The 22,423-nt window shown below is 43.5% G+C and overlaps 5 protein-coding genes across 9 annotated transcripts; 3 read left to right on the top strand and 2 right to left on the bottom strand.

Moving 5' to 3' along the window:
- The first annotated feature begins 793 nt into the window (after positions 1 to 793).
- LOC308169753 (Fc receptor-like protein 5) lies at positions 794 to 13,025 on the top strand. 5 transcript variants are annotated; one of them, XR_013937771.1, is made up of 15 exons: positions 794 to 1,003; positions 1,606 to 1,651; positions 1,766 to 1,884; positions 2,676 to 2,717; positions 3,926 to 4,237; positions 4,410 to 4,697; positions 4,911 to 5,207; positions 5,527 to 5,808; positions 6,019 to 6,321; positions 6,652 to 6,930; positions 7,201 to 7,503; positions 7,725 to 8,000; positions 8,223 to 8,471; positions 12,607 to 12,700; positions 12,821 to 12,838. XR_013937771.1 is itself a non-coding variant. In XM_080544488.1 (14 exons), exons 3-14 carry the CDS (start codon positions 1,854 to 1,856, stop codon positions 12,886 to 12,888), a joined length of 2,730 nt encoding a protein of 909 aa, XP_080400614.1. In that variant the 5' UTR covers positions 794 to 1,003; positions 1,606 to 1,651; positions 1,766 to 1,853; the 3' UTR covers positions 12,889 to 13,025. The 5 variants fall into 5 exon arrangements, 4 of the variants coding, with proteins under 4 accessions (XP_080400614.1, XP_080400617.1, XP_080400616.1 ...); XM_080544488.1 differs by lacking the exon at positions 12,607 to 12,700 and having other exon boundaries at positions 12,821 to 13,025; XM_080544491.1 differs by lacking the exon at positions 12,821 to 12,838 and having other exon boundaries at positions 12,607 to 12,797.
- Positions 9,654 to 12,598, bottom strand: LOC308169754 (B-type lectin plumieribetin-like). The gene is made up of 2 exons (XM_080544492.1): positions 10,729 to 12,598; positions 9,654 to 10,609 (listed from the first exon to the last, which is right to left on the bottom strand). The coding sequence occupies exons 1-2, from the start codon at positions 10,816 to 10,818 to the stop codon at positions 10,343 to 10,345; spliced, it is 357 nt and encodes a 118-aa protein (XP_080400618.1). The 5' UTR covers positions 10,819 to 12,598; the 3' UTR covers positions 9,654 to 10,342.
- A 2,425-nt stretch (positions 13,026 to 15,450) lies between the features above and the next one.
- Positions 15,451 to 16,785, top strand: LOC308169467 (B-type lectin plumieribetin-like; the record flags this gene model as incomplete). Its single annotated transcript, XM_080544149.1, has 3 exons — positions 15,451 to 15,931; positions 16,305 to 16,398; positions 16,519 to 16,785. The coding sequence occupies exons 2-3, from the start codon at positions 16,309 to 16,311 to the stop codon at positions 16,783 to 16,785; spliced, it is 357 nt and encodes a 118-aa protein (XP_080400275.1). The 5' UTR covers positions 15,451 to 15,931; positions 16,305 to 16,308.
- Positions 16,786 to 19,601: 2,816 nt separating this feature from the next.
- On the bottom strand, positions 19,602 to 20,741 carry LOC308169469 (B-type lectin plumieribetin-like; the record flags this gene model as incomplete). Its single annotated transcript, XM_080544151.1, has 2 exons — positions 19,989 to 20,741; positions 19,602 to 19,868 (listed from the first exon to the last, which is right to left on the bottom strand). Exons 1-2 carry the CDS (start codon positions 20,076 to 20,078, stop codon positions 19,602 to 19,604), a joined length of 357 nt encoding a protein of 118 aa, XP_080400277.1. The 5' UTR covers positions 20,079 to 20,741.
- A 1,160-nt stretch (positions 20,742 to 21,901) lies between these two features.
- On the top strand, positions 21,902 to 22,377 carry LOC308169470 (B-type lectin plumieribetin-like; the record flags this gene model as incomplete). The annotated part of the gene is made up of 2 exons (XM_080544152.1): positions 21,902 to 21,991; positions 22,111 to 22,377. 2 exons carry the CDS (start codon positions 21,902 to 21,904, stop codon positions 22,375 to 22,377), a joined length of 357 nt encoding a protein of 118 aa, XP_080400278.1.
- Between the last annotated feature and the right edge of the window lie 46 nt (positions 22,378 to 22,423).

Consider the following 22,423-nt stretch of genomic DNA (forward strand, 5'->3'; position numbering starts at 1 on the left):
CTGATGTGACAGGAGGTCTAGACCAGACTGACAGAGGTCTAGACTAGACTGACAGTGGCAGGGGTTTAGACCAGACTGCTGTGACAGGGGTCTAGACCAGACTTCTGTGGCAGGGGGATCTAGACCAGACTTCTGTGACAGGGGGTCTAGACCAGACTTCTGTAGCAGGGGGGTCTAGACCAGACTTCTGTGACAGGGGGTCTAGACCAGACTTCTGTAGCAGGGGGGTCTAGACCAGACTGATGTGACAGGGGGTCTAGACCAGACTGTTGTGACTGGGACAGGGAGCACCATAGCATGGTAAAGGCCACAGTTCCCTTCCTTTCCCTTCCCTTCCTCTCTTTCTCTTTCTTCCTCTCTTTCATTTAAAGTTAGTTTTTCAGCCCACTGAATGCAACACACATCCCTCCCTCCTCCTCCGTTCCTCCTCTCAACATCTGGATCTACCTCAGGCTCTGACTCTAGCTTGGCCAACGGTCTTGGCGAGGAGCGACTCTCATGACGCTCTCTGATTGGACATGGCTGTGGAGACGCTCTCTGATTGGACACAGGCTGTGGAGAGGCTCTCTGATTGGACACGGGCTGTGGAGAGGCTCCCTGATTAGACACGGGCTGTGGAGAGGCTCTCTGATTGGACACAGGCTGTGGAGAGGCTCTCTGATTGGACACGGGCTGTGGAGAGGCTCCCTGATTAGACACGGGCTGTGGAGAGGCTCTCTGATTGGACAGGGCTGTGGAGAGGCTCCAGTTAAGCACACAAGGGCCATAGGAGAATGTGGGAATCCCGCCAGAGCAACAGACACAAGAGAGCTGTTTCTCTTCAAGGACAGAAAGAACACAAAAAAATGATGGTGCCTTGAGGGTGAAATATACTAGGTGATGGGAATTAGCTTAGAATTGTCTTTTCATGAATGCAGTATGTTTGTTTTTTTAATAGAATTTGATAGGAATTGATTGATTAGCATAACTATGAAGTGAGAGGACCCACAGTATTTTGACTTCGGTAAGTATTCAGCCCACTCCACATTTTGTTTGTTGTGTAAATATTTAAACAGCTAAATGATTACCTACATTTCAGCTGTATAAGTTTCGGCACAGAGACAGCGCTAGTTTTTTTTTCTCAAATATTTTTAGTATTTTTCTTGAGATTAGGACAATACAACATCCAACAAGAAAGACAGACACACATTAATACCCACATCACAATCTGGGAAAAACTAAACAAAACAAACAAAAAAAACACAGAAAAAAACAAATAAAACAAAACAGCAACAAACAAAACTAAACAAAACAGAACACAAAAAATAAAACAAAAAACAAACAAATAAACAAACAAGCAAAAACACACACAGGTGCTACCAGAGGGCAAGACAAACAAAATACATGTTTACAATATTTTGATAAAGTAAAGATAGGGCATAGGTTGGTTGTGATATATTACAAGTAGAGCGCCTTGTCAGAAGTGTAAATGTCCATAGAGCTCTCTGTATCACCCAGAATTCCCCTCGTTAGCTAATAAGTTCCCCTAATCATTTTGCTGGACATATTCCACATTTTGTTTGTTGTGTAAATATTTAAACAGCTAAATGATTACCTACATTTCAGCTGTATAAGTTTCGGCACAGAGACCACAGCACAGAGACAGCGCTAGGTAAAGTTGTAAATGACCTGAGAATGAGCATGGATGACAAGAAACTGTCAATATTTGTAATTTTAGACTCAAGCACCCCTTCCCATGCTTCTCTGTCTCTCTGCCTCTCTCTAGGAAGTGATTGTATGCAGGCTGTGGAATTTCTGTGGAATTTCTGGTCTAAGATAAGACTCTGAAAACAGTCAGTCACTGGCAGGACAGGATGGAACACACTTCACTCTATATCATACTCTGTGAGTACTATGTGTGTGTGTGTGTGTGTGTGTGTGTGTGTGTGTGTGTGTGTGAGTGTGTGTGTGTGTGTGTGTGTGTGTGTGTGGGTATTGTGCATAGTGTGCGTCTCACTATATGTGTCACGGCTTGGTGAAAAGGTCCGCATGTCGGGAATTGTGAAACCAAACCAAACAAGTGTTGTTGTGGGATATGATGCATATGATGACAATTTAAGCGATGAAGAACCAACGTATTATCATAACCAACAGTTTTACGTTCACTAAATACCTACAGTTTGTTAGCAAACTCGGGTGGGAGGTAGTATTAGTATCTGTGTATTGTCTCGTTTTGTATTGTATTGCAATGTTGCGTCATTTTACTGTGCCTGCTTATCTTGTATCTTTGTATTGTCTTGCTTTGTTTTGTATTGTCATGTAGTGTATTGCCTGTTGTTTTTTTGTTTTTTTGTGCTTGCTGATGTTTTTAATAACACTACACCATTCATTTTGTAATAGCCTGCTCAGGGACTACAGATGGAAATTAGCTCATGAGCTAACTCTGGCACATTTACATTGATGTGGAAACTGATTGGTTGATTAATGTGCACTGTCCCTGGTAAATAAATAAATACAAATAAATACAAATAAAGAAAGAAATATATTCGTATTTGTCTTTATTTGTCTGGGGGGCTTTTCCCCTTTCATACTCCCTACCCACATCCTCATAAATAGCCATTTGCGGGTGTAATCTTGAGTGATATTTAGAATGTAGTGAGTAGAGTCTCATGAGTTTCTCTCTCTATGTGTTTCAGTGATAAGTGCTTACATCTACTCTGGACACACTCGATCTGAAGGTGAGTTGGTGATTTGTATCTTCAGATGTTCCATCTTACGTCAAGTTACGATCAGTTATCATTTTCCCAGCTCCACATTCATTATCTATCCTCAGATGTATGGCGAGGGGGGGGACTCGCAGAAATGATTGAATCAAAGTAACAAGCAACACAAAAAACAAGTATTATAATGTATGGTGAGATACTGGATAAACGGGCAGCAGGGATGTACTCGAATACGAAAACGTTATTCAGGAAAGCACAGATAATGCGATAGAAACAGATAGAGATTCTACCAGAAGTTGCTCAAAATAAAAAATAACTGACATGTTGTATATGAGAGCCTCAAGACCAGACTAACCAGACCCAACTGACACTTACTGTACATGACGAGACTAACCAGACCCAACTGACACTTACTGTACAAGACCAGACTAACCAGACCCAACTGACACTTACTGTACAAGACCAGACTAACCAGACCCAACTGACACTTACTGTACAAGACCAGACTAACCAGACACAAGAGCTGTGCATTTCATCCCAGGGCTTCTCATCGATTTCTCATTTTCTTTTCAGGTCCAACTAGGGGAGGGTTGGTGCAGAGGGAGGAGGTTTTGGATGGGGGGAGGCTAGAAATTATGCCAGCAGGGCTATCTGATAGAACTTCAATTCTATTTACTTATTTCAAAGCTGATCTATCCCTAAAAGAAAAACAAAAATCGTCCTGCGATATATACCTAGTTTATGAAATCATGTTAAATGATCACTTCTGAAAGTGTAACCCAGACAAATAGAGCCTATTAATAATGCACTTCCGGTATTATAAATACTTTAGAATGATCCTTAAAATAAGTGAATTAGTACTAAATATTAGAAGCTAAAAATAAGAAGAATACTGAGAGTTCTGCTTCCCCCCCTTGTACTGTTTCTCTTGTGTCTAAAAAAATATATATATTTGTAAAAAAAAAAATATATATATTCTTCTATCACGACGACTGCCAATGGCCCCTGGCCAGAGCTAGATTACTCTTCCTGCTACGACTGGTGAATTGATGATTCACTTGCTTAGTCAATTGTATCGATTGTAAGTCGCTTTGGAATAAGGCGTCTGCTAAATGCCAAACATGTAAATGTAAATGTAAAATGAAATATAGATTTAAATAATAGATTTGTGGAAGATAGCGTTTGTGTTCTTGCGCTTTACACTTTCACTTGTTCTCTTACAGATGCTAACTATATGAGTCCTCTCCTGAGTGTGTCTCCTGCATGGTGGCTGAATGTTGGAGACTCAGTGACTATGAGCTGTGAGGTTGAAGACTCGTCTACAGGCTGGAGATTCTACTGGTATAGACACGTGTACGATGGCCGATGGAATTTCACCACAGAGCTGCTACCAGACAGCGAGCGTGGGGCTGGAGGCTCCTACTCTGTCAGCTCTGTTGGTCTGAATCACACAGGGGCGTATTCATGTAGAGCTGGGAGAGGAGACCCAGTGTATTATACAGACTACAGCTATGCTCGTCTCCTCTGGGTAGCAGGTGAGTTACTGATGTACTGTTTCAACTCTGAACTATGACCCTATCTCAGTCTGAACTTTGACCCCGCTCTGTCTCTCTGTCTTTCTGTATTTGGGTGTCTCTCCCCCTCCCCCTCTCTCTCTCTCTCCCTCCTTCCCTCCCCCTCTCTCACCCCCCCTCCTCTCTCTCCCAGGCCTCTCTCCTCCAGCCTCTCTGACCGTCAGTCCCAACACATCTCAGTTCTTTGAGGGTGAGTCTGTCTCAGTGAGCTGTGAGGTGCAGGGGAACTCTACTGGATGGACAGTGATGAAGTCCACAGAGATGAGTTACAAGAGTTCCTGGCAGTCAGAGTGTCCCTCTGTTGAATCATCAACTGGACCCACATGCACCGTCCCCTCTGTGTTAACCTCTGAGAGTGGAGTGTACTGGTGTGAGTCTGGGTCAGGAGAGTACAGCAATGCTGTCAACATCACAGTGACTGGTAAGCTGTTCTCAGTTCTACAGTAGTTTGGTGTCTCTTAAGTCTCGTTCGCAAGAAAAATGTACTTATAGAAAATCAAAAACACTGTATTGTTGTGTACCTCCATTTATCAAACAAGAGTAAGAACAATAAAAAGAATAATAGATTTGTGAAAGACAGCGTTTGTGTTCTTGCCCTTTACACTTTCACACGTTCACACCTGTTCTCCTACAGAAAGACCATATCCTGTCCTGAGTGTGTCTCCTGCACGCTGGCTGAATGTTGGAGACTCAGTGACTCTGAGCTGTGAGGTTAAAGACTCTGGCTGGAGATTCTACTGGTACAAGGATGTGTACGATGGACAGAGTTACTCCAGAGAGCTGCTACCAGACAGCGAGCGTGGGGCTGGAGGCTCCTACTCTGTCAGCTCTGTTGGTCTGAATCACATAGGGGTGTATTCATGCAAAGCTGGGAGAGGAGACCCAGTCTATAATACACACTACAGCTCTGCTCAGCTCCTCTGGGTAGCAGGTGAGTTACTGATGTACATGTTTCAACTCTGAACTATGACCCTGTCACAGTCTGAACTTTGACCCCCCCCCCCTGTCTCTCTCTCTCCTTCTCTTTCTTTCCCTCCCCCATCTCTCCCCCTCCCTCTCTTTCTCTACCTCTCTCTCCCTCTCCCTCTCTCTCTCTGTCCTTCCCTACCCCTCTCTATCTATTCCTCTCTCTCTGTCTGTCTCTCTCCCGCCCTCTCTCTCCTGCTCCCTCCCTCCCCCCCTCTTTCCCCCTCTCTCACTGTCACTGTCTCCCTCCATCCCCTACCCCCACCCTCTTCTCTCTCTCCCAGGCCTCTCTCCCCCAGCCTCTCTGACCGTCAGTCAAAACACATCTCAGTTCTTCTATGGTGAGTTAATCTCAGTGAGCTGTGAGGTGCAGGGGAACTCTACTGGATGGAGAGTGATGAAGTCCACAAAACACTTCCGGCTGTCAAAGTGTCTCAAAGCGTTTGAAACATCAACTGGACCCACATGCCTGATCCCCTCTGTATCCACCTACTATAACGGTGGAGTGTACTGGTGTGAGTCTGGGTCAGGAGAGTACAGCAATGCTGTCAACATCACAGTGATCGGTAAGCTGTTCTCAGTTCTACCGTAGTTTGGTGTCTCTTAGTCTCATTAAGAAACTGTTCTCATCGAAAATCAAAAACACTGTATTGTCGTGTACCTCCGTTTATCAAAGCAAGAGTAAAAACAAAAACAAATAATAACAGATTTGTGAAAGAGAGCGTTTGTGTTCTTGCACTTTACAATTTCACACTTTCACACCTGTTCTCTTACAGACAGAACCCGTCCTGTCCTGAGTGTGTCTCCTGCATGGTGGCTGAATGTTGGAGACTCAGTGACTCTAAGCTGTGAGGTTGAAGACTCGTCTACAGGCTGGAGATTTGACTGGTACAAACACGTGTACAATGGATGGGGTTTCTCCCCAGAGCTGCTACCAGACAGCGAGCGTGGGGCTGGAGGCTCCTACTCTGTCAGCCCTGTTGGTCTGAATCACACAGGGATGTATTCATGTAGAGCTGGGAGAGGAGAAATAGTCTATTATACATACAATAGCCATGCTCATCTCCTCTGGGTAGCAGGTGAGTTACTGATGTACTGTTTCAACTCTGAACTATGACCCTGTCTCAGTCTGAACTTTGACCCCCCCTGTCACTCTCTCCATGTCTCTCTCTCTCCCTCCCTCTCTCAATCTCTCCCTCACTCTCTCTCCCTCTCTATCCTTTTCTCTCTTTCTCCCCCTCTCTCTCTCCGCCTCCTTAACCCTCCCTTTCACCCTTTCACTCTGTCTCCCTCTCTCTCTCTCTCCCACTCCTTCTTCTCTCTCCCCCCCTCTCTCTCACACCCTCTTTCTCTCTCTCTTTGTGTCTCTCCCTCTCTCTCGCTTTCTCTCTCTCCCCCCTCTCCTCCAGGCCTCTCTCCTCCAGCCTCTATGACCGTCAGTCCCAGCACATCTCTGTTCTTCTCTGGTGAGTCTGTCTCAGTGAGCTGTGAGGTGCAGGGGAACTCTACTGGATGGAGAGTGTTGAGGTTACCAGAGGGTTTCTGGCTGACAGAGTGTCCCTCTGTTGAATCATCAACTGGACCCATATGCGCCCTGCCCTCTGTATACGCCAGTGGAGTGTACTGGTGTGAGTCTGGGTCAGGACAGAGTACAGAGTACAGCAATGCTGTCAACATCACAGTGACTGGTAAGCTATTCTCAGTTCTACAGTAGTTTGGTGTCTCTAAATGTTGTTATTGTTACGATGAGTGGAAAGTGATCGTTTTCTCTAAAATGTCCTTCCTTTCCTTCACATTTTGTACGGTCTGGTTTTCATTGACTGCACTAGTTCGTAACATTATAGAAAAAACACTGTGTTGCTGTGTACCTCCTTTTATCAAAGAAAACGATTTGTGAAAGACAGCGTTTGTGTTCTTGCACTTAACAATTTCACACTTTCACACCTGTTCTCTTACAGGTAAACCCACTCCTGTCCTGAGTGTGTCTCCTGCACGGTGGCTGAATGTTGGAGACTCAGTGACTCTGAGCTGTGAGGTTAAAGACTCGTCTTTTGGCTGGAGATTCTACTGGTACAAGGACGTGTACGATGGACAGAGTTACTCCACAGAGCTGCTACCAGACAGCGAGCGTGGGGCTGGAGGCTCCTACTCTGTCAGCCCTGTTGGTCTGAATCACACAGGGGCGTATTCATGTAGAGCTGGGAGAGGAGAAATAGTATATTATACATACAGAAGCCATGCTCATCTCCTCTGGGTAGCAGGTGAGTTATTGATGTACATGTTTCAACTCTGAACTATGACCCTATCTCCATCAGAACATTGACCTCCCTCTGTCACTATCTCTCTCTCTGTCTTTGTCTCTCTCTGTCTTTGTCTCTCCCCCTCCCCCTCTTTCTCTCTCTCCCTCTCACTCCCTCCCCCTCTCTCTCTCTCTCTCTCTCTTTCTCTCTCTTTCTCTCCTCACTCTCTCTCTCTCTCTCAGGCCTCTCTCCTCCAGCCTCTCTGACCGTCAGTCCCAACAGATCTCAGTTCTTTAAGGACGAGTCTGTCTCAGTGAGCTGTGAGGTGCAGGGGAACTCTACTGGATGGACAGTGAAGACGTTCACACAGATTTTTCACACAGAGTTTCTCCCTGTTGAATCATCGACTGGACCAACATGCACCCTCCCCTCTGTATCGCAATACCGTGACGGTGGAGTGATCTGGTGTGAGTCTGGGTCAGGAGAGTACAGCAATGCTGTCAACATCACAGTGACTGGTAAAGCTATTCTCAGTACTACAGTAGTTTGGTGTCTCTTAGTCTCGTTCTCAAGAAAATCTTTCTCATAGAAAATCAAAAACACTGTATTGTTGTGTACCTCCGTGAACTGGTGTGCTATTCTCAATTCTACAGTAGTTTGGTGTCTCGTTAAGAAAACGTTCTTCTAGAAACAGAACAGAACACCGACAGTGTGCAGCTCCTGCTCCTGTGTCTATACAGATGGTGCTGTGATCCTGGAGAGGGCCGCCCTGCCTGTGACTGAGGGAGATGCTGTGACTCTGCGCTGCCGATCTCAGGGAACTCCTCCCTCTGTCCTCCCGGTGGATTTCTATAGAGATGGATCCTTCATCAGGGCTGGGAGGACAGGAGAGATGACCATCCCTGCAGTGTCACAGTCAGATGAAGGATTCTACAAGTGTAAAAGCTCTGACAGAGGAGAGTCACCAGAGAGCTGGCTGGCAGTGAGAGGTGAGGCACATTTTTAAAAATTCCTTTATACAACAGTTAGTTCCGACCAAGTCATTTGATTGGACAAGAGGCATTCCATGAGTTACAATATACAGTATAACAGCACTGGGACTTTTAACTACAGTATATGTATCACTCCGCCGCACAGATGTTCTACTAAATGACCGTTAATAAGACTACATGTTTGTGTTCAGGTTACTAGGCAACAGTCCATTTGAAGTTCAGTTGCCTCGTACCTACGACCGAATCACAGCCGTGCTGATATTCAGTATAACACACTCCCTGTCGTGTGATATATTCCTATAAATTGCTATCAGAATTATGAATTATAAATGTCTGGCCTAGTGGATAGTTAGTTGGACTGGTGATCAGAGAAGTGATCAGAAGGTCATGAGTTTAAATCCCACCTGGGACCACCACCAGTGGTGAGCCCTTGAGTAAGGCACGTAGCCCTAAGTTACTGTTCTGTCCCTGCAATCTCTGATTGTAAGTCGCTTTGGATAAAAGTGTCTGCTAAATTGTAAGCACTCCTACTCCTACTCCTGTCTACACCACAGCTAGCTGACCCTCCTAAACACTCCCCTGTCTACACTGTGAATACAACATGGCATCCACATACACTCAGGGAAGTTCTACTGTAGTATGGGGCCATAGATGCTACAGGTCTCACCCCTCTGGTGTCAGAATGGGAACACTGCCCTCTGGTGTCAGAATGGGAACACTGTCCTCTGGTGTCAGAAAGGGAACACTGCGGTCATAGATTAGCGGTTATAGATTAGCGTTAGTGACAGTTGTCGTTTCTAGGTTCGCGTTTCTAGGATCATGTGTATTATTTAATAGTTTTAACTGGTAATTATCCAGTATTTACTAAGAAACTATGAGGTAACTTTGTGGAAAAAAGGGCTTCTTTCTGTGGTGCCTCACTGAATTCGTCACCATGGTAACTACCTGGTATTGAATGGCACACAGAGGGGCTTGAGTCAGTGAATCTAAAAGAATCAGAGCTTCTTTGAATATCACATTTTATTTCATATCAGTCATCATATAAAATCATGTTATTTTATTTCTGTGTTCAACAGCTCAGCCTGATGAAGAGAAGCAATGATGTCATCACCATGTCAGATTCGGATCCTCAGGAGTAGCCTAACTGTTTTTAACTGTCATAGATTTTTGAGGAATATAACTTGTGAATGCCTCATTAATTTACTTCAACTAACCCCATCAGAACCCAAAATATAAGGTTGGTTACTTGTTGTAAATGGACTGCGCTTATATAGCTCCTTATTCCAAAGCGCTTTTCAATGGCCTCTCATTCACCCATTCACACACCAATGGCTGTAAGCTACCATGCAAGGCGCCGGCCCGCTCATTGGGAGCAATTTGGGATTCAGGGTCTTGCCCAAAGAAACCTCGACATGTGGCCAGCCGGGAATCGAGCCACCGACCTTGCGATTTGATATGCATTGTTTTTTCATTAGATTATAATAAAGATATATTTTTCAATGTTGCTTTTTAGAGGAATTTTACAATATCTTCTTTTTCCATGTATATGCAGAATAAAAATAAACTCGAAAATAGAATAAAGCAGATTAAACCAGATTTAATTTCCCACATTGTTCCAGATGCTGGAGCCCACTTTGCTCCCTTTTCATTCTCTCATCAAACTCATAGGCAGAAGAGAATCTTTCTCCCCCTCATTCATTTTAATACAGCCATCGCATACTTCAGATAGATCAGAGTCATTAAAGACAACACTAGTAGATACAGTTTAAAAATATATTTATTGAACATTGAACAAGGGAGATAACATAATATAGCACTAGATGGAATGTACGGTCATCGTTCCTCTCCCTGGTCGAGCTCGGTCAGACTTACTGCTTGAATCCCTTGTTCTGGGCAGAGGACCACACCTCCTCTCCGTCCCTCTCCACCACCATGGTGCCATCATTACGCAGGTAGAAGTGGGCCATCTTGAAGCCGCCAGCCTGGGTCTTGGTGTGCCACATCATCTTGTTGTCCTTCTTGTACATGGCGAAGTTGCCGTCCTCCTGCATGCACAGGCGGTGGGCTTCACGCTGGCCTCCGGTCTCGGAGTTCCACACGGGCTTCCAGTTGTAGATGATGAAGTTGCCGTCCTCCTAGAAAGACAGATAGGATGGAAACATGGGTTTAACTGCACTGCAATGCTCCAACCTTATGTGTTATGATAATATTATTAGTATTATAGTATAGTATCGTTCAGGCTCCAGACACTCACCTGGAAACAGGCCTTCCACTCTTTGTTGTTGGACATGAGGTAGTCTCCCTTACGGAGCTCGTCAAACTTGGACATGTAGTTCCTGCTCATGATTCTGTAATGACAAGTTAGGTAGATCACTAAATAAGCTTGAAGGAACTTCTTCTACTGTGAGCTACTGAGTTACACACATGGAAAGAGGTTGCTGATTTGTTTTTTGTTACAAAATACATGTAACATAAAACAGAATATGAACAATGTGGAAGTAACTCTCCACAGATAAAATATGTGTTGGAGACAGTGAAGACAGAGCAGATTTTCAAGGAAGCAGAGAACTATAATAACACAGATATAACACAGAAACTATTGCCACAGTTCTGATACTATTGCAGAAAGAGGAGAGAAATCATGTATCATGATTCAGCTTCACAGACCAAGAGAAGAGGACTGTAAAAGACAGAGCGACAGATCACAGTTCTGATACTCACAGGCCGGCTGTGGAGTGGATGTTGAGTCTGATGAGTTTGCAGCTCGAGGTGAAGTGCCGTCTCCTTCAGAACCAGCAGCTTTTATAGCCAGAACCAAGAGAGGAGCCCTTTGATGGAGAACACCCTCTCTCTTAAGCCATAATCAAATCTCTTCTATCACAAGATAAGTCAATTGAGGCAATTTGTAAAATATACCACGGCTCCTTTCTTCTGCAAAACCAGCTTGTGAATGTGAGGAGGGGCCACAGCTTGAACCAAAGAACCAGAACCAAAACCAATAACAGAAAGGTGCAGCTAACCACATAGCGAATGTGTTGTTTTGCTTAAAGGGAGATGGGAAAGTGAATACATGTTTGTGCCTATTGGAGACAAGCTGGTATGTCTTTGCTACAAGGCAGTGCCCAAGGAATACAATTTGGTGTCGAAGTGCCGCCGTAAATTTCATTCCTTGGGCAATTTTCTTGTGTAATCTAATCTGTAAGTAATCTAACTATATAACAGAGAAAAATATGTGTGTCTGCCTGTCTGAAGCCTCTTTTCTCCTCATTGGGTTGACCAATCCATCTACCCTAACCCCTAACCCTAACCCTCAGATCGTGATAAAAATTTGAGTGGGTCTTCCATCTCCATGCTACACCTCTCCACCAATTTTTTGGGGAAATCTGTAATTGTGCATTTGGTTTTTTTAAACAGTCGCAATAGCACCACCTATGAAATATTAGACATGTAGGACCATTGGGTTGTAGGAACATATGGATGACCCCGTTAGCTGCACCTTCCTGTGATTGGTTTAGGTTCTGTGAACGATTCAAGCAGTGGCCCCTCCCACATTCACAAGCAGGTTTTGCATAAGAAAGGAGCCTTGGCATATTTTACGAATTGCCCCAAAAATACACATATCTTGTGATAAAAGAGATTTGATTATGGCTTGAGAGAGAGGGTGTTCTCCATCAAAGGGCTCCTCTCTTAGTTCTGCCTATAAAAGCTGCTGGTTCTGAAGGAGACGACACTTCACCTCGAGCTGCAAACTCATCAGACTCAACATCCACTCCACAGCCGGCCTGTGAGTATCAGAACTGTGATCTGTCGCTCTGTCTTTTACAGTTCTCTTCTCTTGGTCTGTGGAGCTGAATCATGATACATGATTTCTCTCCTCTTTCTGCAATAGTATCAGAACTGTGTGGCAATAGTTTCTGTGTTATTATAGTTCTCTGCTTCATTGAAAATCTGCTTTGACTTCACTGTCTCCAACACATCTTTTATATTTGGAGTTACTTCCACATTGTTCATATTTTGTTCATGTTACATGTATTTTGTAACAAAAAACAAATCAACAATCTCTCTTTAAATTGAAGCAGTAGAAGAAATTCCTTCAAGCTTATTTAGTGATCCACCTAACTTGTCATTGCAGAATCATGAGCAGGAACTACATGTCCAAGTTTGACGAGCTCCGTAAGGGAGACTACCTCATGTCCAACAACCGTGAGTGGAAGGCCTGTTTCCAGGTGAGTGTCTGGAGCCTGAACAATACTATACTATAATTCTAATAATGTTATCATTTACACATAAGGTTGGAGCATTGCAGTGCAGTTAAACCCATGTTTCCATCCTATCTGTCTTTCTAGGAGGACGGCAACTTCGTCATCTACAACTGGAAGCCCGTGTGGAACTCCGAGACCGGAGGCCAGCGTGAAGCCCACCGCCTGTGCATGCAGGAGGACGGCAACTTCGCCATGTACAAGAGGGACAACAAGATGATGTGGCACACCAAGACCCAGGCTGGCGGCTTCAAGATGGCCCACTTCTACCTGCGTAACGATGGCACCATGGTGGTGGAGAGGGACGGAGAGGAGGTGTGGTCCTCTGCCCAGAACAAGGGATTCAAGCAATAAGTCTGACCGCAGCTCGACCAGGGAGAGGAACGATGACCGCACATTCCATCTAGTGCTATATTATGTTATCTGTTATCTCCCTTGTTCAATGTTCAATAAATATTTTTTTTAATTGTATCTACTAGTGTTGTCTTTAATGACTCTGATCTATCTGAAGTATGCGATGGCTGTATTAGAATGAATGAGGTGGAGAAAGATTCTCTCCTGGCTATGAGTTTGATGAGAGAACGAAAAGGGAGCAAACTTGGAGAAAACTGTACATGAGCCTCCAGTGACTTTGGAAATTAAACTTTGGAAATTAAATGTCAAATGGCTTTGCATTTTAATTTTAATATTGACAGCGAATAAGCACATCAGGTACATGAAAATGAAAATGAAAATCATTAGAATTGCATTTGAATTTGAATATTGTCTGAAAGAATGCATGCAAAAGTGGAACATGCAATTGCAATCTCATATTGCATTAGCATTTGAATTAAGTCTACTATATGCTTCCATAGTATAATAGGGCTCCATTATTTGAAATTGGCAGCTCAACAATGTCATTTTGAATCCCGGTTAACCGCGGTTATTTTCGTTAACAGTTTCTTGGTTTCAACATTTTTAAATTGTCCATCCCTAAAGCCTGGTACACACAAGATTTTCTAAATCTTAAGAGATTTTATATCTGAGAGAGACCCCACACATGAAGACAAAAAATCATGGATTGAACAGTTTTGATCGTATTATGTGTGGTGTGCTCCGATATTCCCAATACAGCACACCACATACATAAAGATCTGTCCTACGACAGTCTAGAGTCTCATCCCGCAAGCCAGAAATCTTGCGTGATCAGGGTAGTAGTACTCTGATTGACCTGTACGAGGCAGCCATGTGCGACAGGGCAAATAAAGTGCTGAAGAACGAAAAGAAGAAGACACGTCAGTCAGCTTAATTCTTGATTGGCTACATTCCATTCCACGTCACAATCCACAGTCAGTGACTCAGGAATTGTCCGTTTTGACCACACACGACAACACTTTTTGCTCGTAAATATTGAACACGTTTAATATTTACGATCGTCGGGAGAAATTGACTCTTAACACACCTTACACCACAGGATAATCTTGTAGGATAATCTTTAGAGCCATCCGATAATCTGGCGTTTGCTGTCCTTGGTCGGAAAGGGGGAAATTGGGCCAAAATCGGCCAGATTATCTTTATGTGTGTACCAGGCTTAACACACACACATACACACACAGAACACGCACACGCACACACACACACACACACACACACTAGGGATGCTCCGATTTATCGGCCACCGATTTAAATCGGCCGATTTCACTCCAAATGACTCGATCGGTGATCGGCAAAAATGGCCGATCGCAAAAACCGATCTTTTTTTTTTTTTTTTTTTTTTCCTGGGGAAGACAGATAACTAAACAGAAAACATAGGAGGACGTAACAGTATGTAAACCATGAAGGCCACGTTTATGATGTCTTTTATACAGCCATATCGACTGACTTGGGCTTCAGGCCCTAACTGGGTGATAGGCCAGACCTTTACTATGCCATAAAAATGGGTCTGCGTTTGCTTGATGCCTAATGGATCAAAACTTTTGTCTAAAAAGCAAAAAATATTTAGGCTATCCAGTCAGTTATGTATTTTTTTTAAAATCGGTATTGGTATCGGTTGATCTTGAGGAAACAAATCGGTGATCGGTATCGGCCCCAAAAATCCAGATCGGAGCATCCCTAACACACACACACACACACACACACACACACACACACAGTGCATTATACAAAGTAGTATACATAATGAAGTCAAAATAAAAATAAGGGTTGTTTCAGTTCATAACTACACTGGTCAGGTTGTGGTTGAGGTTACTCAGAGGACAAAGTGGGATGTGAGTGATATTGCCTGACCCTGTACACACCAAGAACATCTCTCCTAACCCTGAGACACTATATCACACACCATCCTAATCCATGGAGCAATCCCTGCACGCTTAACAACAAACACAAAACAAACTAAATGCAAGCACAACCATTAGAATACACGCATACGTATGGCACAGTATTGTCAGTGCTTTCGTCAACAGCTAATGTAAAGCCAGATAACTGTGTGCTTCTTCAGCCAGTTGTGTCGTCACATTTCCCGCTAGCTCCCCTCCCTCGGTCTGCGATAGTGTTTCTTGACAAGCTGACATTGTTAAAAGCCTGTTTCTGGTCAGGGCACACCTGTTCACACCTGTTCACATACCTTCTGCTGGCTTTCACTGATGCATCATTTGTTGCTGTAACTTTTGCAAACATATTCTGTTGAGAATGCAGGCGGCCTTTTAATTCTTGGACTTTTCTTTGCTTTTCTTGGTGGCTAAGGTTAGCATACTTGGCCATACTTGTTTGGTGTCCAAGTGCCGCCATAAATTGTATTCCGTAAATTGTATTCCTTGGGCACTGCCTTGTAGCAAAGACATACCAGCTTGTCTCCAATAAGCACACACATGTATTCACTTTCACATCTCTCTTTAAGCAAAACAAGACATTCGCTATGTGGTTAGCTGCACCTTTCTGTGATTGGTTTTGGTTCTGTGAAGGATTCAAGCTGTGGCCCCTCCTCACATTCACAAGCTGGTTTCGCAGAAGAAAGGAGCCGTGGTATATTTTACAAATTGCCCCAAATATAGACATATCTTGTGATAGAAGAGATTGGATTATGGCTTGAGAGAGAGGGTGTTCTCCATCAAAGGGCTCCTCTCTTGGTTCTGCCTATAAAAGCTGCTGGTTCTGAAGGAGACGACACTTCACCTCGAGCTGCAAACTCATCAGACTCAACATCCACTCCACAGCCGGCCTGTGAGTATCAGAACTGTGATCTCTCGCTTTGTCTTTTACAGTTCTCTTCTCTTGGTCTGTGAAGCTGAATCATGATACATGATTTCTCTCCTCTTTCTGCAATAGTATCAGAACTGTGTGGCAATAGTTTCTGTGTTCTATCTGTGTTATTATAGTTCTCTGCTTCCTTGAAAATCTGCTCTGTTTTCACTGTCTCCAATATATATTTTATATTTGGAGTTACTTCCACATTGTTCATATTCTTTTCATGTTACATGCATTTTGTTAAAAAAAATCAAAACAGCAACCTCTCTACATGTGTGTAACTCAGTAGCTCACAGTAGAAGAAGTTCCTTCAAGCTTATTTAGTGATCCACCTAACTTGTCATTGCAGAATCATGAGCAGGAACTACATGTCCAAGTTTGACGAGCTCCGTAAGGGAGACTACCTCATGTCCAACAACCGTGAGTGGAAGGCCTGTTTCCAGGTGAGTGTATGGAGCCTGAACGATACTATACTATAATACTAATAATGTTATAATTTACACATAAGGTTGGAGCATTGCAGTGCAGTTAAACCCATGTTTCCATCCTATCTGTCTTTCTAGGAGGACGGCAACTTCGTCATCTACAACTGGAAGCCCGTGTGGAACTCCGACACCGCTGGCCAGAGCGACGCCCACCGCCTGTGCATGCAGGAGGACGGCAACTTTGCCATGTACAAGAGGGACAACAAGATGATGTGGCACACCAAGACCCAGGCTGGCGGCTTCAAGATGGCCCACTTCTACCTGCGTAACGATGGCACCATGGTGGTGGAGAGGGACGGAGAGGAGGTGTGGTCCTCTGCCCAGAACAAGGGATTCAAGCAATAAGTCTGACCGCAGCTCGACCAGGGAGAGGAATGATGACTGCACATTCCATCTAGTGCTATATTATGTTATCTGTTATCTCCCTTGTTCAATTTTCAATAAATATTTTTTAAAATTGTATCTACTAGTGTTGTCTTTAATGACTCTGATCTATCTGAAGTATGCGATTGGCTGTATTAAAATGAATGAGGGGGAGAAAGATTCTCTCCCGGCTATGAGTTTGATGAGAACAAAAAGGGAGCAAAGTGGGCTCCAGCATCTGGAACAAAGTGGGAAATTAAATCTGGTTTAATCTCCGATGTAGAATGAATGCCTTTCACTGATATAGTATTTTGGTTCTCACTGCAAAACAAGTTCAATGGCTCTTTTGACTTGGTGAGGTTTGGGATTCTCTCTGCTGCCAGTCTTGCCTCTTGTTAGTGCTACCATGTCTGATGAGAGAACGAAAAGGTAGCAAACTTTGCGAGGCTTCACAATTGCAGAGTTGCGGCCCAGTTCACCAGACCGTGTCACATTATGTTTTTTACTATGCTGCAGTGTTACTTTTTAATGTTCTGCATACTGCAGGCAATATCATGTCAGGCCCATGACTTTAATACAATTTTTTTTAAATAATAATTATCACTTCAAGCTTTGTCTGTAACATTTAATTCATGTAATTACATTATTTTTTGTTTAAGTAGAACACGTCCAGTGCAATAAACAGCCAACATTCAACAGAATACAAACTTGGAAAGAGAGGAGTAGTCACCACAGAAAAATAACACTACTGGATGGATGTGATGTTTTGTGTCTTCAGTCACATACATTTTCTTGATCATGTTCCCCCTAATTCCTTGAAGCCAATGAAACTTGTCATAATGACTAAGGCCTGGGGCCTCATTTATAAAAAAGTACTTGAACGTCATCTTTGACTTTCACGTAAGCACATTTTTCTAAACGGACGGGCCTGCGGCCTCGTACCTACGACCAAATCACAGCCGTGCTGATATTCAGTATAACACACTCCCTCTCGTGTGATATTGCTTAAATATAGGGTAGGCGTGCGTCTGGAAGCGGGAGAGGGCAGAGAAGGGTGACTTCTCGGTAAGTTGCATTTGTAACGTTTGATCATGACAACTAACCAGGCAAATGCTTATACTCAGTACTCAAGTTGTAAAAGAAAATCATGGGGTATGGTGGATTTTATCAAATGATGACAATTTTAGCATCCCCTCAGCGTCAGTGACTTCAGTGTCAGTAACTTGGTAAAAAAAACTGTCATTGCATGTGTGCGTGCCTACTCGCACCTTGAAATAGCAGTAATACCACGTTCATTGATAAAATGACATAAGGGATGGAAAGTTTTAGAAGGGGGATGATTTTGACAGTTTTTATTTCAGGGGCATCCCCCCTCAACTCGAGTGCTGCTTATACTGTAATAATATAATGGTCTTATTCTTATTGAAAACATGGCTGCGATCTCCCTTTGCGAACTCCCAGACACCGGAGAAAATCCAGTATAATTTAGCGCATGGCCGGGCAAGGTCCGTTGTGGAGCGCACTATAGTACTATATATAGGCATGTTGAAGGGGAGATAGACAGCTCCGGAGGGATATAAAGAAAGACTGAAATACAATCATAAACATCAGCTCCCTTTAAATCTTGAATTAAACTCATTTTCTCGGCTGATAACAACATCGTTAATTTTATTACGAGCCACTTGCATGAATTACAGTAGGCAGTCTGGCTCACATGCCTGTAATAACTCCACATAACCAGTAGGTAATGTGCGTACGCAAGGTCAATACACGACGTAGAGCTACGATCGTTTCCACGTAATTGACTCACGTTGAAATTGTATAAATCACTACGTTGACATGGTTTTCTACATACGACACGGGTAAGATCAAAATTGATCTAAGTACTTTCTATAAATGAGGTCCCAGGCCTTAGTCATTATGACGAGTTTCATTGGCTTCAAGGAATTAGGGGGAACATGATCAAGAACATTAATGTGACTGAAGACACAAAACATCACATCCATCCAGTAGTGTTATTTTCTGTAGTGACTACTCCTCTCTTTCCAAGTATGTATTCTGTTGAATGTTGGCTGTTTATTGTACTGGACGTGTTCTACTTAAAACAAAAATAATGTAATTAAATGAATGGAATGTTATTAAAACAATAATGTTACAGACAAAGCTTGAAGTGATAATTATAATTTTTTAAATTGTATTAAAGTCATGAGCCTGACATGACCTTGCCTCCAGTATGCAGAACATTAAAAAGTAACAGTGCATTACAGTAAAAAACATTATGTGACACGGTCTGGTGAACTGGGCCGCAACTCGGCAATTGTGAAGCCTCGCAAACGCTCAGTTTTCTAAGTTTGCTCCCTTTCGTTCTCTCATCAGACATGGCAGCACTAACAAGAGGCAAAACTGGCAGCAGAGAGAATCCCAAGCCTCACCAAGTCAAAAGAGCCATTGAACTTGTTTTGCAGTGAGAACCAAAATATTATCTCAGTGAAAGGCATTCATTCTACATCGGAGATTAAACCAGATTTAATTTCCCACTTTGTTCCAGATGCTGGAGCCCACTTTGCTCCCTTTTTGTTCTCTCATCAAACTCATAACCAGGAGAGAATCTTTCTCCCCCTCATTCATTTTAATACAGCCATCGCATACTTCAGATAGATCAGAGTCATTAAAGACAACACTAGTAGATACAATTTAAAAAACTATTTATTGAACATTGAACAAGGGAGATAACAGATAATAGCACTAGATGGAATGTGCGGTCATCGTTCCTCTCCCTGGTCGAGCTGCGGTCAGACTTACTGCTTGAATCCCTTGTTCTGGGCAGAGGACCACACCTCCTCTCCGTCCCTCTCCACCACCATGGTGCCATCGTTACGCAGGTAGAAGTGGGCCATCTTGAAGCCACCAGCCTGGGTCTTGGTGTGCCACATCATCTTGTTGTCCTTCTTGTACATGGCGAAGTTGCCGTCCTCCTGCATGCACAGGCGGTAGGCGTCACGCTGGCCTCCGGTCTCGGAGTTCCACACGGGCTTCCAGTTGTAGATGACGAAGTTGCCGTCCTCCTAGAAAGACAGATAGGATGGAAACATGCGTTTAACTGCACTGCAATGCTCCAACCTTATGTGTAAATGATAATAGTATTAGTATTATAGTATAGTATCGTTCAGGCTCCAGACACTCACCTGGAAACAGGCCTTCCACTCTTTGTTGTTGGACATGAGGTAGTCTCCCTTACGGAGCTCGTCGAACTTGGACATGTAGTTCCTGCTCATGATTCTGCAATGACAAGTTAGGTAGATCACTAAATAAGCTTGAAGGAACTTCTTCTACTGTGAGCTACTGAGTTACACACATGGAAAGAGGTTGCTGATTTGTTTTTTGTTACAAAATACATGTAACATAAAACAGAATATGAACAATGTGGAAGTAACTCTCCACAGACAAAATATGTGTTGGAGACAGTGAAGACAGAGCAGATTTTCAAGGAAGCAGAGAACTATAATAACACAGATAGAACACAGAAACTATTGCCACACAGTTCTGATACTATTGCAGAAAGAGGAGAGAAATCATGTATCATGATTCAGCTTCACAGACCAAGAGAAGAGAACTGTAAAAGACAGAGCGACAGATCACAGTTCTGATACTCACAGGCCGGCTGTGGAGTGGATGTTGAGTCTGATGAGTTTGCAGCTCGAGGTGAAGTGTCGTCTCCTTCAGAACCAGCAGCTTTTATAGGCAGAACCAAGAGAGGAGCCCTTTGATGGAGAACACCCTCTCTCTCAAGCCATAATCCAATCTCTTCTATCACAAGATAAGTCAATTGAGGCAATTTGTAAAATATACCACGGCTCCTTTATTCTGCAAAACCAGCTTGTGAATGTGAGGAGGGGCCACAGCTTGAATCCTTCACAGAACCAAAACCAATCACAGAAAGGTGCAGCTAACCAGATAGCGAATGTCTTGTTTTGCTTAAAGAGAGATGGGAAAGTGAATACATGTTTGTGCTTATTGGAGACAAGCTGGTATGTCTTTGCTACAAGGCAGTGCCCAAGGAATACAATTTGGTGTCGAAGTGCCGCCGTAAATTGTATTCCTTGGGCAATTGCCTTGTGTAATCTAATCTGTAAGTAATCTAACTATATAACAGAGAAAAATATGTGTGTCTGCCTGTCTGAAGCATATTTTCTCCTCATTGGGTTGACCAATCCATCTACCCTAACCCTAACCCCTAACCCTAACCCTCAGATCGTGATCAAAATTTGAGGGGGTCTTCCTAGATCCATGCTACACCTCTCCACAAATTTATTTTTAAAATCTGTACCAGTAATTGTGCATTTGTTTTTTTTAAACAGTCGCAATAGCACCACCTATGAAATATTTGAAATGTAGGACCATTGGGTTGTGGGAACAAAGGGATGACCCCGTTAGCGGCACCTTTCTGTGATTGGTTTTGGTTCTGTGAAGGATTCAAGCTGTGGCCCCTCCCACATTCACAAGCGGGTTTTGCATAAGAAAGGAGCCTTGGCATATTTTACGAATTGCCCCAAAAATACACATATCTTGTGATAGAAGAGATTGGATTATGGCTTGAGAGAGAGGGTGTTCTCCATCAAAGGGCTCCTCTCTTGGTTCTGGCTATAAAAGCTGCTGGTTCTGAAGGAGACGACACTTCACCTCGAGCTGCAAACTCATCCGACTCAACATCCATTCCACAGCCGGCCTGTGAGTATCAGAACTGTGATCTGTCGCTCTGTCTTTTACAGTTCTCTTCTCTTGGTCTGTGAAGCTCAATCATGATACATGATTTCTCTCCTCTTTCTGCAATAGTATCAGAACTGTGTGGCAATAGTTTCTGTGTTCTATCTGTGTTATTATAGTTCTCTGCTTCATTGAAAATCTGCTCTGTCTTCACTGTCTCCAACACATCTTTTATCTGTGGAGAGTTACTTCCACATCCTGTTTTATGTTACATGTATTTTGTAACAAAAAACAAATCAGCAATCTCTCTCCATGTGTGTAACTCAGTAGCTCACAGTAGAAGAAGTCCCTTCAAGCTTATTTAGTGATCTACCTAACTTGTCATTGCAGAATCATGAGCAGGAACTACATGTCCAAGTTTGACGAGCTCCGTAAGGGAGACTACCTCATGTCCAACAACAAAGAGTGGAAGGCCTGTTTCCTGGTGAGTCTCTGGAGCCTGAACGATACTATACTATAATACTTATAATATTATCATAACACATAAGGTTGGAGCATTGCAGTGCAGTTAAACCCATGTTTCCATCCTATCTGTCTTTCTAGGAGGACGGCAACTTCGTCATCTACAACTGGAAGCCTGTGTGGAACTCCGAGACCGGAGGCCAGCGCGAAGCCCACCGCCTGTGCATGCAGGAGGACGGCAACTTCGCCATGTACAAGAAGGACAACAAGATGATGTGGCACACCAAGACCCAGGCTGGTGGCTTCAAGATGGCCCACTTCTACCTGCGTAACGATGGCACCATGGTGGTGGAGAGGGACGGAGAGGAGGTGTGGTCCTCTGCCCAGAACAAGGGATTCAAGCAATAAGTCTGACCGCAGCTCGACCAGGGAGAGGAACGATGACCGCACATTC

Source organism: Nansenia antarctica (genome assembly GCF_963989245.1).
Source record: "Nansenia antarctica genome assembly, chromosome: 13".
Classification (NCBI taxonomy): domain Eukaryota; kingdom Metazoa; phylum Chordata; class Actinopteri; order Argentiniformes; family Microstomatidae; genus Nansenia; species Nansenia antarctica.

Bases quoted from the DNA above. Each gene is read 5' to 3' on its own strand.
- LOC308169753 (XM_080544488.1), top strand. From the start codon at position 1,854: ATGGAACACACTTCACTCTATATCATACTCT. The intron at 6,322-6,651 runs GTGAGTTACTGA...CCTCTCCTCCAG, and splicing joins TCATCTCCTCTGGGTAGCAG to GCCTCTCTCCTCCAGCCTCT. The intron at 8,001-8,222 runs GTAAAGCTATTC...GTGTCTATACAG, and splicing joins TGTCAACATCACAGTGACTG to ATGGTGCTGTGATCCTGGAG.
- LOC308169754 (XM_080544492.1), bottom strand. From the start codon at position 10,818: ATGAGCAGGAACTACATGTCCAAGTTTGACGAGCTCCGTAAGGGAGAC. The intron at 10,610-10,728 runs GTGAGTGTCTGG...CTGTCTTTCTAG, and splicing joins AGTGGAAGGCCTGTTTCCAG to GAGGACGGCAACTTCATCAT.